Consider the following 13,610-nt stretch of genomic DNA (forward strand, 5'->3'; position numbering starts at 1 on the left):
TTTTAAAGAAACTTTCAATAATTGTCATTAGATTCTCTTATTCAGGAGTATTGAGTTCATAGTTGAAGACACTGTTGCTTGAAAGAGGTATTTTATATTGGACTTCCCTGGTAGCTCAGACGGTAAAGCGTCTGTCTACAATGTGGGAAACCTGGGTTCGATTTCTGGGTCCGGAAGATTCCCTGGAGAAGGAAATGGCAACTCACTCCAGTACTCTTGCCTAGAAAATCCCATGGACGGAGGAGCCTGGTGTCCATGGGGTCGCAAAGAGTCGGACACGACTGAGCGACTTCACTTCACCAATATTAGGAAAATGATGAATCAGGTCTTCAAATTTCCTTGTTACAAGACAATGTAAAAGGGAAAACAGAAGGTTCAAAAGAAAGAAGTAAGTGTTGTAAGTGAGGTGAAAGTCACTCAGTCATGTCTGACTGTTTGTGACTTCATGGACTATACAGTCCATGGAATTCTCCAGACCAGAATACTGGAGTGAGTAGCCATTCCCTTCTCCAGGGGATCTTCCCAGCCCAGAGATTGAACTCAGGTTTCGTGCATTGCAGGCAGATTCTTTACCAGCTGAGCCACAAAGGAAGCCCAAGAATACTGGAGTAGGTAGCCTATCTCTTTTCCAGAGGATCTTTCTCACCTAGCAATTGAAGTGGGGTCTCTTGCAATGCAGGCGGATTCTTTACCAACTGAGCTATCAGGAAAGCCCTAAGATCTCTCTAGTTCAAATCCAGTTAGTATAAATATAATATTTTGAATAATCTAGACTCAGTATAGAAAATTCCTATTAGATAAATGGATCTAAAATAATTTTCATCTTTGAATTTTCAAGATCTTTTTGTCTAAGGGAACTAGCCCAAAATTAGTAGCTTTTCAAAATAAAACTATTTAGTATCTTAATTCTTTCAGTATAGTCTCACATCCTATTCTAATATTTATATCTATTAATATTATTTAAGACAAACATTTTGAAGCAAAGACTTGTTGTTTTTTTTTTTACTAAGACTTGTTAATGGAACCTAATTGTATGATCAGGTACTTACAAAAATAAAGTGTGTTAGCTTTCTGTATTTAATTTTATGTGGGCCACTGTCTTTGTATTAAGTACTAAAGAATCATACCTGTTTTAAAATGTTTTGTTATTTTAAAATTTCATAAGCTTTTTGGTTTCCCTTATTACTTTTTCATAGTCGTTTTAAATAAAAGTGACACATGCCTAGTATAAAAATTCAAAGAGTATACAAATATATGGAGTAAAAAGTCTCTCCCTGTCTGTAGTCCCCACCCCGACCCTGTCCTCTTTCTTATAGGTAATCACTCTTAACAGTGAGCACCCTTTCAGACCTTTTAAAATATACATTCAACACCATTACTACGTATGCTTATTTATATATCTACCTGTATTTCTGACTTTGCTTGTCTCAAAAATGCAATCATACTGTTCTGATTTTTCAACTTGTTTTTAAAATTTAACAATATGTAATGTAAATGGTACTATACATGTGATGATTGTGTATAGATTTCATTCTTTTTTTAACAGCTCCATAGTATTTTATAGTATTGATGCATCCTAAGTTACTTAATCATTCTCCTATTAATACACATTTTGGTTATTTACAGTTATTTCCTATTATAAGCAATATATACAGGTCTCCTTCCATATTTCTAGAACTGCTGCTATAGAATGAACTCCTGGAAATGGCATTGCTAGATCAGAGAGTATGCATGTTTAAATATTTGATAAATAATTCTAAACTTCTCTCCAAAAAAATTATACTAACTTATACTTTCACCAACAATATATGAGAGTTTCTATTCCTCACAACCTTGCTAACACTGAAATTATCAATGTTTAAATTTTTTTTTTGGCAGTATCATTAACAAAACACTATGTACTGTTCAACTTTTTCTTTGAGGTATACTGCAGTAGGTTTTACCAGTTCAGTTCAGTTCAGTCGCTCAGTCGTGTCTGACTCTTTGCGACCCCATGAATTGCAGCACGCCAGGCCTCCCTGTCCATCACCAACTCCCGGAGTTCACTCAAACTCACTTCCATTGAGTCGGTGATGCCACCCAGCCATCTCAGCCTCCGTCGTCCCCTTCTCCTCCTGCCCCCAATCCCTCCCATCTGGGTATTGTTTTTGCTTTGGCTCCATCCCTTCATTCTTTCTGGAGTTACTTCTCCACTTATCTCCAGTAGCATACTGGGCACCTACTGACCTGGGGAGTTCCTCTTTCAGTATCCTATCATTTTGCCTTTTCATACTGTTCATGGGGTTCTCAAGGCAAGAATACTGAAGTGGTTTGCCATGCCCTTCTCCAGTGGACCACATTCTGTCAGACCTCTCCACCATGACCTGCCCGTGGTTTCCCTCAATTAGCTGCAGTGGGTTCTGGAAAATTACTGGTAGTTTCTCCTTAGAACCTACTGTGTTCAAGATGTACTTTATACAAGATTATTCTCTGCTGGGTTCTGAGGACAGTTAGTAGGATCTGTTGATTTTAATGCACAAATACCTCTAGTTCATGATTTCAGCTTGTGGCTAAGTGATTTAAATGTGAAATATGAATTCATGAAAGTATGAGAAGACAATATAGGTGACTATAATCTTTGAGAGAAGATCTTTCTATGTCATCAAAGGTAGAAATCACACTGGGAAAAAATGGTAAATATACATAGAAATTAAAAAGAAAAACACCTCAAATTGATACAAAAAGCAAAAAGATAAAGTAGAAAAACATCAAAGAAGGGTTAATTTTAAAAATATAAAGTGCTTGTAGAAATTAGTAATAAAGAGCCAAAGCCCCATTAGAAAAAATGGGCAAAGACAGTAAATAAGTAAATACCAAAGTGAAGAAATGTATGTCTAATGAACGTGTGAACAAATGCTCAATCTTACTAACGATCAAAGACATCCAAATTAAAGCAATAATATTATATATTATTGTACATTATTTTGCCTTTAAGTTTTACAGAAATTTAAAGAAGGTTAATACCTGGTATTGGCCAGGAAATAAGAAAATCACCTTGCTCACACAATGTAGGAATATGTTGTTGTTGTTGTTCAGTCACTCAGTCGTGTCTGACTCTTTGCAATCCCATGGACTGTAGCATTCCAGGCTTCCCTGTCCTTCACCATCTCCTGGAGCTTGTTCAAACTTATGTCCATTGAGTTAGTGATGCCGTCAACCATCTTGTCCTTTGTTATCCCCTTCTCCTCCTGCCTTCAGTCTTTCCCAGCTTCCCAAGAGTCAACTCTTCACATCAGGTGGCCAAAGTGTTGGAGCTTCAGCCTCAGTTCTTCCAGTGAATATTCTGGATTGATTTGTTTTTAGGATTGACTGGTTGATCTCCTTTCTGTCCAAGGGACTTTCAAGAGTCTTCTCCAACACCACAGTTGAGGCATCAATTCTTCAATGCTCAGCCTTCTTTATGGTCCAACTCTCATATCCATACATGACCACTGGAAAAATCATAGCCTTGACTAGACGGACCTTTGTTGGCAAAGTAATGTCTCTGCTTTTTAATATGCTGTCTAGGTTAGTCATAGTTTTTTTTCCAAGGAGCAAGTGTCTTTTAATTTCATGGCTGCAGTCACCATCTGCAGTGATTTTGGAGCCCCCCAAAATAAAGTCTGTCACTGTTTTCATTGTTTCCCCATCTATTTGCCATGAAGTAATAGGACCAGATGCCGTGATCTTCATTTTTTGGATGTTGAGTTTTAAGCCAGCTTTTTCACTCTCCTCTTTCACTTTCAAGAGGCTCTTTAGTTCTTTGGTTTCTGTCATAAGGGTGGTGTTATCACATATCTGAGGTTATTGATATTTCTCCCTGCAATCTTGATTCCAACTTGTGTTTCATCCAGCTCGGCATTCCCAGTGAAGTAATCTGCATATAAGTTAAATAAACATGGTGATAATATACAGCCTTGATGTACTACATACCCAATTTTAAACCAGTCCATTGTTCCATGTCCAGTTCTAACTGATGCTTCTTGACTTGCATACAGGTTTTGCAGGAGGCAGGTAAGGTGATCAGATATTCCCATCTCTTTAAGAATTTTCCACAGTTTGTTGTGATCTACACAGCAAAGGATTTTAGCACAGTCAATGAAGCAGATGTTTTTCTGGAACTCTCTTGCTTTTTAGATAATCCAATGGATGTTGGCAGTTTGATCTCTGGTTCCTCTGCCTTTTCTGAATCAGAAAGTTCCCAGTTCACATACTATTGAAGCCTTGCTTGGAGAATTTTGAGCATTACTTTGCTAGTGTGTGAGATGAGTGCAATTATGCAGTAGTTTGAACATTTTTGTCATTGCCTTTCTTTGGGATTGGAATGAAAACTGATCTTTTCCAGTCCTGTGGCCACTGCTGAGTTTTCCAAGTTTGCTGGCATATTGAGTGCAACATTCACAGCATCATCTTTGAGGAATTCAACTGGAATTTCCAACACCTCCATTAGCTTTGTTTGTAGTGATGCTTCCTAAGGCCCACTTGACTTCACATTCCAGGATGTCTGGCTCTAGGTGAGTGATCACGCCATCGTGGTTATCTGGGTCATTAAGATCTTTTTTGAATAGTTCTTCTGTGTATTCTTGCCAAGTCTTCTTAATGTCTTCTGCTTCTGTTAGGTCCATACCATCTCTCTCCTTTATTGTGCCCCTCTTTGCATGAAGTATTCCCTTGGTATCTCTAATTTTCTCGAAGAGATCGCTAGTCTTTCCCATTCTATTGTTTTCCTCTTTCTTTGCATTGATCACTTAGGAAAGCTTTCTTAACTCTCCTTGCTTTTCCTCGAAACTCTGCATTCAGATGGATATATCTTTGCCTTTCTCCTTTGTCTTTCACTTCTCTTCTTTTCTCAGCTATTTGTAGGGCCTCCTCAGACAACCATTTTGCCTTTTTGCATTTCTTTTTCTTGGGGATGGTCTTGATCACCACCTCCTGTACAATGTTCTGAACCTCCATCCATAGTTCTTCAGACATTCTCTCTATCAAATCTAATCCCTTGAATCTATTTTTCACTTCCACTGTATAAGTGTAAGGGATTTGATTTAGGCCATACCTGAATTATGGCTAGTGGTTTTTCCCACTTTCTTCAATTTAAGTCTGAATTTGGCAATAAGAAGTTCATGATCTGAGCCATAGTCAACTCCTGGTCTTGTTTTTGCTAACTGTATAGAGCTTCTCCATCTTTGGCTGCAAAGAACATAATCAGTCTGATTTCAGTATCGATCATCTGGTGAAGTCCATGTGTAGTCGTCTTTTATGTTGTTGGAAGAGGGTGTTTACTATGACCAGTGCATTCTCTTGGCAAAACTCTGTTAGCCTTTGCTCTGCTTCATTTTGTACTCCAAGGCCAAACTTGCCTGTTACTTCTTGACTTCCTACTTTTGCATTCCAGTCCCCTATAATGAAAAGGACATATTTTTTTGGATGTTAGTCCTAGAAGTTCTTGTAGGCCGTCATAGAACTGTTCAACTTCAGCTTCTTCAGCGTTACTGGTCGGGGCATAGATTTGGATTACCGTGATATTAAATGGTTTGCCTTGGAAACGAACAGAGATCATTCTGTCGTTTTTGAGATTGCACCCAAGTACTGCATTGTGGACTCTCTTGTTAACTATGAGGGCTACTCCATTCTTCCTAGGGGATTCTTGCCTACAGTAGTAGATGTAATGGTCATCTGAATTGAATTCACCCATTCCAGTTCGTTTTAGTTCACTGATTCCTAAAATGTTGACATTCATTCTTGCCATCTCTTGCTTGATCACTTCCAATTTAACTTGATTCATGGTCCTAACATTCCAGGTTCCTATGCAGTATTATTCTTTATAGCTTCAGACTTTATTTTCACCACCAGACACATCCACAACTGGGCATTGTTTCCACTTTGGCTCAGTCTCTTCATTCTTTTTGGAGCTATTTCTTCACTCCTCTCCAGTAGCATATTGGGCACCTACTGACCTGGGAAGTTCATCTTTCAGTGTCATATTTTATGCCTTTTCATACTGTTCATAGGGTTCTCAAGGTAAGAATGCTGAAGTGGTTTGCCATTTCCTTCTCCAGTGGACTGAACTCTCCACCATGACCAGTCTGTCTTGGGTGGCCCTACATGGCATGGCTCATAGTTTCATTGAGTTAGACAAGGCTGTGATCCATGTGATCAGTTTGATTAGTTTTCTGTGATTGTGGTTTTCATTCTATCTGCCCTCTGGTAGATAAGGATAAAAGGCTTGTGCTGCTGCTAAGTCGCTTCAGTAGTGTCTGACTGTGCGACCCCATAGACGGAAGTCCACCAGGCTCCCCTGTCCCTGAGATTCTCCAGGCAAGAACACTGGAGCGGGTTGCCATTTCCTTCTCCAGTGCATGAAAGTGAAAAGTGAAAGTGAAGTCGCTCAGTCGTGTCTGACTCTTAGCGACCCCAGGGACTGCAGCCCACCAGGTTCCTCCATCCATGGGATTTTCCAGGCAAGAGTACTGGAGTGGGGTGCCATTGTAGAAGCTCCTTGATTAGAGTTACTGGCTCTGGGGCAAACAGGTCTTGCTCTGATGGGCACGGCCATGCTCAGTAGATGTTTAATCCAATTTTCTGCTGATGGGTGGGGCTGTGTTCCCTCCCCGTAGTTTGGCCTGAGGGCAAACTATGGTAGGGGTACTGTAGCCATGAAATTAAAAGACACTTACTCCTTGGGGCTTCCCTGGTGGCTCAGATGGTAAAACGTCTGCCTGCAATGCGGGAGACCTGGGTTTGATTCCTGGGTCGGGAAGATCCCCTGGAGAAGGAAATGGCAATCCACTCCAGCACTCTTGCCTGGAAAATCCCATGGACAGAGGAGCCTGATAGGCTACAGTCCATGGGGTCACAAAGAGTCGGACACAACTGAGCAACTTCACTTTCTTTCACTTTACTCCTTGGAAGGAAAATTATGACCAACCTAGATAGCATATTCAAAAGCAGAGACATTACTTTGCCAGCAAAGGCCCGTCTAGTCAAGACTATGGTTTTTCCAGTAGTCACGTATGGATGTGAGAGTTGGACTGTGAAGAAAGCTGAGTGCCGAAGAATTGATACTTTTGAACTGTGGTGTTGGAGAAGACTCTTGAGAGTCCCTTGGACTGCAAGGAGATCCAACCAGTCCATTCTAAAGGAGATCAGTCCTGGGTGTTCATTGGGAGTGCTGATGCTAAAGCTGAAACTCCAATACTTTGGCCACCTCATGTGAAGAACTGACTCATTGGAAAAGACTCTGATGCTGGGAGGGATTGGGGGCAGGAGGAGAAGGGGACGACAGAGGATGAGATGGCTGGATGGTATCACCGACTTGATGGACATGAGTTTGAGTGAACTCTGGGAGTTAGTGATGGACAGGGAGGCCTGGCGTACTGTGATTTATCGGGTCGCAAAGAGTCGGACATGACTGAGCGACTGAACTGAACTTAACTGAAAGAGTCTCTTGATGAGGGTGAAAGAGGAGAGTGAAAAAGTTGGCTTAAAACTCAGCATTCAAAAATCTAAGATCAGGGCACCTGGTCCCATCTCTTCATGGCAAATACAAGGGGAAAAGTGGAAGCAGTGACAGATTTTCTTTTCTTGGGCTCCAAAGTCACTGCAGACAGTGACAGGTGCTGCCATGAAATTAAAAGACACTTGCTCATTGAAAGGCAAGCTATAACAAACAGAAACAGTATATTAAAAAACGGAGACATCACTTTATCTACAAAGATCTGTAGAGTCCGTTTTTCAGTCGTCATGTACGGATGTGAGTTGGTCTGTAAAGAAGACTGAGCACCAAAGAATTGATGCTTTCAAATTGTGTTGGAGAAGACTCTTGAAAGTTGCATGGATTGCAAGGAGATCAAACCCATCAATCCCAAAGGAAATTGACCCTGAATATTCATCAGAGGGACTGATGCTGGAGCTGAAGATCCAATACTTTGACCACCTGATGCAAAGAGCCAACTCATGGAAAAGACCCTGATGCTGGGAAAGATTGAAAGCAAAAGGAGAAGGGAGTGGCATAGGATGAGATGGTTAGATAGCATCACTGACTCAGTGGAAATGAATTTGAGCAAACTCTGGGAGATGGTAAAATAAGGGGAGCCTGGAATGCTGCAGTTCATGGGGTTGGTTCATAACCAACAAAGAGTTGGTTATGATTTAGCAACTGAACAGCAACAACTCTATAAATATTTACTCCAATAGAATTTCTTAACCAAGATCTTATAAGTATGATGAGAAAGATAGCCTGATGCCAACACTCTATACAACATAGAGTGTTGCAGAGTATATTCCGGAGATGTCATTGCAATACACAATCCAGGCATGTCAAATTTGTTCCTTCCCTAGTCATGGTTCCCAAACAAACTTTATGTGAAAATTAGTGGATGTTGACATTCAAACATGTATACAATTGCATGTATGGTCATAGTGGTGATGATGGGAAATGGGAATGTTTTTCTTGATGTAAGCTTATTTTCTCCATGAAAGGAAAGATTGTTTAAGTGGTTACATTCATTTTTATCATTTCTTCAATTTATTATTCTTAGATGCTAATTATAGTATTTTTTTTTCCATAGCTGGAAGCCAACATGTGATGTATTTCATAAACATGAAGACTACATGCAGGAGCAATTTATTATTTATCAAGAAACTATTGAAAAAGACAAGTACAGTATAAATATTAATTTAAGCTTATCAATTCTATAAGTTAGTTTTAATAAGACATTATTTGTAAAAATATTAATTGAAAAATGTACACAAAATTTTTTAAAAGTAAATCCACTGTTTTGGACTCTTTGGTTGTCATTGTTGGCCTACCTATTTGTTATAAAGCTCTTTCTAACCTTGGATATATTTAAACGTGTCCTTAGCATAGTAACTATCAGTAGGAATATAAAGCAGAGTGCTTCAATTAATGTTTTTTATGACTGAGTTGCTATGGTCAAACACCTTAAGGAGTAGCCTCTTATAAAGTTAGCTTATGAGAAAATTGGAATATTGGCTTTAAAAGGGTATTTTTATATAAAATTTGTGTTTTTCAGTTGGTTAGTGGGATATTATATTCTGATGGAGAAATATTAATATTTGTATGGGTTTATTATGTGTTAAATCACTTGGTTTGGGGAATTAAATGTAGTTAGTGAATATAATGAAACAAAGTGAGGAACTTGGAACACATTATATAATAATTTCACTTAATTAAAAAAAATTAAATGTTTTTATTTTTAACATAATTGGATAAGAACAGTATCAATTTTATTTTTAATTTTTATTTTATTTTTTTTTACTATTTCCACCCCCCCCCAGCTTTATTGAGGTATAATTGATGTATGACCTAGTGGTTTTCCTTATTTTCTTCAATTTAGGTCTGAATTTTTCAGTAAGGAGCTCATGATCTGAGCCACAGTCAACTCCAGGTCTTCTTTTTGCTGACTGTATAGAGTTTCTCCATCGTCGACTGCAAAGAATATAATCAATTTTGGCATTGACCATTTGGTGATATCCATGTGAAGAATTGTCTGTTGTGTTGCTGGAAGAGAGTGTTTGCTATGACTAGTGTGTTCTCTTGACAAAACTCTGTTAGCCTTCGCCCTACTTCATTTTGTATTGCAGGGCCAAACTTGCCTGTTACTACAGGTATCTCTTGACTTCCTAATTGTGCATTCCAATCCTCTGTGATGAAAAGGACATCTATTTTTGGTGTTAGTTCTAGAAGGTGTTGTATGTCTTTACAGAACTGGTCAACTTCAGCTTCTTCAGCCTTAGTGGTTGGGGCATAGACTTGGATTACTGTGATGTTGAATGGTTTGCCATGGAAATGAATGGAGATCATTCTGTTGTTTTTGAGATTACACCCAAGTACTGCATTTCAGTACTCAAGTACTGGCCCAAGTACTGACCCAGCCACTAATGCTGAAGAAGCTGAAGTTGACTGGTTCTGTGAAGACATATAACACCTTCCAGTTTTGCCAAGAGAATACATTGGTCATAGCAAACACCCTCTCCCAAGAACACAAGAGAAGATTCTACACGTGGACATCACCAGATGGTCAATACTGAAATCAGATTGATTATATTCTTTGAAGCCAAAGATGGAGAAGCTCAATACAGTCAGCAAAAACAAGACTGGGAGCTGACTGTGGCTCAGATCATGAACTCCTTATTGCCAAATTCAGACTAAAATTGAAGAAAGGGAAAATCACTAGACCATTTAGGTATGACCTAAATCAAATCCCTTACAATTATATAGAAGTGAGAAATAGATTCAAGGGATTAGATCTGACAGAGTGCCTGAAGAACTATGGATGGAGGTTCATAACATTGTACAGGAGACAGGGATCAAGACCATTTCCGAGAAAAAGAAATGCAAAAAGCAAAATGGCTGTCTGAGGAGGCCTTACAAATAGCTGTGAAAAGCAAAGGAGAAAAGGAAAGATATACGCATTTGAATGCAGAGTTCCAAAGAATAGCAAGAAGAGATAAGAAAGCCTTCCTCAGTGATCAGTGCAAAGATATAGAGGAAAACAATAGAAATGGGAAGACTAGACATCTCTTCAAGAAAATTAGAGATACCAAGGGAACATTTCATGCAAAGATGGGCACAATAAAGGACAGAAATGGTATGGACCTAACAGAAGCAGAAGATATTAAGAAGACTTGGCAAGAATACACAGAAGAACTATTCAAAAAAGATCTTCACAACCCAGATAGTCGTGATGGTATGATCACTCACCTAGAGCCAGACATCCTGGAATGCGAAGTCAAATGGGCCTTAGGAAGCATCACTACAAACAAAGCTAGTGGAGGTGATGGAATTCCAGTTGAGCTATTTCAAATCCTGAAAGATGATGCTGTGAAAGTGCTGCACTCAATATGCCATCGAATTGGGAAAACTCAGCAGTGGCCACAGGACTGGAAAAGGTCAGTTTTCATTCCAATCCCAAAGAAAGGCAATGCCAAAGAATGCTCAAACTACCGCACAATTGCACTCATCTCACACGCTAGTAAAGTAATGCTCAAAATTCTCCAAGCGAGGCTTTAGCAACACGTGAACCATGAACTTCCAGATGCTCAAGCTGGATTTAGAAAAGGCAGAGGAACCAGAGATCAAATTGCCAACATCCGTTGGATTATTGAAAAAGCAAGAGAGTTCCAGAAAAACATCTACTTCTGCTTTATTGACTATGCCAAAGCCTTTGACTGTGTGTATCACAATAAACGGTGGAAAATTCTTAAAGAGATGGGAATACTAGACCACCTGACCTGCCTCTTGAGACATCTGTATGCAGGTCAGGAAGCAACAGTTAGAGCTGGACATGGAACAACAGACTGGTTCCAAATTGGGAAAGGAGTACATCAAGGCTGTATATTGTCACCCTGCTTATTTAACTCCTATGCAGAGTACATTATGAGAAACGATGGGCTGGATGAAGCACAAGCTGGAATCAAGATTGCTGGGAGAAATATCAATAACCTCAGATATGCAGATGCCACCACCCTTATGGCAGAAAGTGAAGAGGAACTAAAAAGCCTCTTGATGAAAGTGAAAGTGGAGAGTGAAAAAGTTGGCTTACAACTCAACATTCAGAAAACTAAGATCATGGCATCTGGTCCAATTACTTCATGGCAAATAGATGGGGAAACAGTGGAAACAGTGGCTGACTTTATTTTTGGGGGCTCCAAAATCACTGCAGATAGTGACTGCAGCCGTGAAATTAAAGGACATTTGCTCCTTGGAAGAAAATTTATGACCAATCTAGCCAGCATATTAAAAAGCAGAGACATTACTTTGCCAACAAAGGTCTATCTAGTCAAAGCTATGGTTTTTCCAGTAGTCATGTATGGATGTGAGAGTTGGACTATAAAGAGGGCTGAGCACAGAAGAACTGATGCTTTTGAACTGTGGTGTTGGAGAAGACTCTTGAGAATCCCTTGGACTGCAAGGAGATTCAACCAGTCCATCCTAAAGGAGATCATTTCATCTGAATTAAATTCACCCATTCCAGTCCTTTTTAGTTTGCTGACTCCTAAACTGTGGTGTTCACGCCTGCCATCTCCTGTTTGACCACAGCCTATTTACCTTAATTTGTGGAGCTAACATTCCAGGTTCCTGTGCAATTATTGTTCTTTACAGTGTCGAGGTTTACTTTCCCCATCAGTCACATCCACAACTGAGTGCTAATTCTGCTTTGGCCCAACCACTTCATTATTTCTGGAGCTATTAGTAATGGTTCATTGTTCTTCCCCAGTTACATATTGGACATCTTCCAACCTGGGGGACTCAGCTTCTGATGTCATATCTTTTTGTCTCTTCATACTGTTCATGGGGTTCTCGCAGGAGGAATACTGGAGTGGTTTGCCATTTCCTGTGGAACACATTTTGTCAGAAGTCTTCACTGTGATGCGTCTATCTTGGGTGGCCCTGAACAGCATGGCTGATAGCTCCATTGAGTTATGCCAGTCCTTTGCCACAACAAGGCTATGATCTATGAAGGGATGAGGCATATAAGTGTGCTCACAAATCCACCTGCATGAGAACCTGCCCAAGCCTCACCCCATGCCAAAGTGGGAGTGCAGATAATTGGCTCAGATTTCAGTCCTCCTTCAGGAGCAGTGGTTACATGGTAGTCTTCCTTGTAGCTTTAATTGAGATCTTCTGCAAGCTTTAAGTAGGTATTCTATAAGAATCATCCTACCTGTAGATGTAGTTCTGTTGTGTTTGTGGGAAGAGATGAGCTCCCTGTCCCTCTACTCTGCCATCTTTTTCTTCTCTCAAGAATATGGTTTTGCAGTGAACCTGGATTGAACATGTTCAATGTTGTGAGGACTGGCAAACTTTTTTTGGTAAAGGTCCCGATAGTAAATGTTCTAGGCTTTTTAAATGTTAAAGTCTTTGTCACAGCTACTCCAGTCTGGTATTTTGGTATAAGAGCAACTGTAGGCAATATGTAAGTATTGTGTTCTAATAAAACTTTATTTATGGACATTTGCAGCTTGATTTTCATTAATTTTGATCTGTCATGAAGTATTTTGGAGAAGGAAATGGCAGCCCACTCCAATACTATTGCCTGGAAAATCCCATGGACAGAGGAGCCTGGTAGGCTACAGTCCATGGGGTCGCAAAGAGCCGGACACAACTGAGTGACTTCACTTTAACTTTCATGAAGTATTATTATTATTATTTTGATTTTTAAAAATAATTTAAAAATGTAAAAATTGTTCTTAGCTGATAAACTGTACAAAAACAGGTAGCAGGTTAGATTTGGCCCATAGATCATAGTAACTGACTTGTCTTGTAGATTAAGCAAAGTTCAGGTAAGAAGGAAGAGTTAATACCTTTTTTACAAGAATTGACCGTCTCACTCAAGACTGGTTCTTGAAGAGATGATCATTCACCTCTACCTGAACTGTACTGGAGGAGTTCCTCCAAACAGTGCTGAAATTTTCTTATAAAACAGTTGTGGAATATGCAAGAATGATTGTGAACCCAAAGTTCTGCCACATAGAAAGTGATAATTTTAGCTTAGAAAACTTAAGGATATTTAAAGGCATAGTTATAAAGGTAGCTAAACTGGGAAGAATAGAGATTTAGAACTCAGGGA

General features: G+C 39.4%; 1 protein-coding gene across 1 annotated transcript in view; it reads left to right on the forward strand.

The window, feature by feature from the left end:
* Positions 1 to 13,610, forward strand: part of C10H14orf39 (chromosome 10 C14orf39 homolog) — a 47,211-nt gene that overhangs the window by 1,354 nt on the left and 32,247 nt on the right. The window contains exon 4 of the mRNA XM_070378510.1: positions 8,586 to 8,675. Coding sequence (XP_070234611.1) covers positions 8,586 to 8,675 — 90 coding nt within the window. The remainder of the gene's footprint in view (positions 1 to 8,585; positions 8,676 to 13,610) is intronic.

The sequence above is a fragment of the Bos mutus genome, chromosome 10 (assembly GCF_027580195.1).
Source record: "Bos mutus isolate GX-2022 chromosome 10, NWIPB_WYAK_1.1, whole genome shotgun sequence".
NCBI classification, from domain to species: domain Eukaryota; kingdom Metazoa; phylum Chordata; class Mammalia; order Artiodactyla; family Bovidae; genus Bos; species Bos mutus.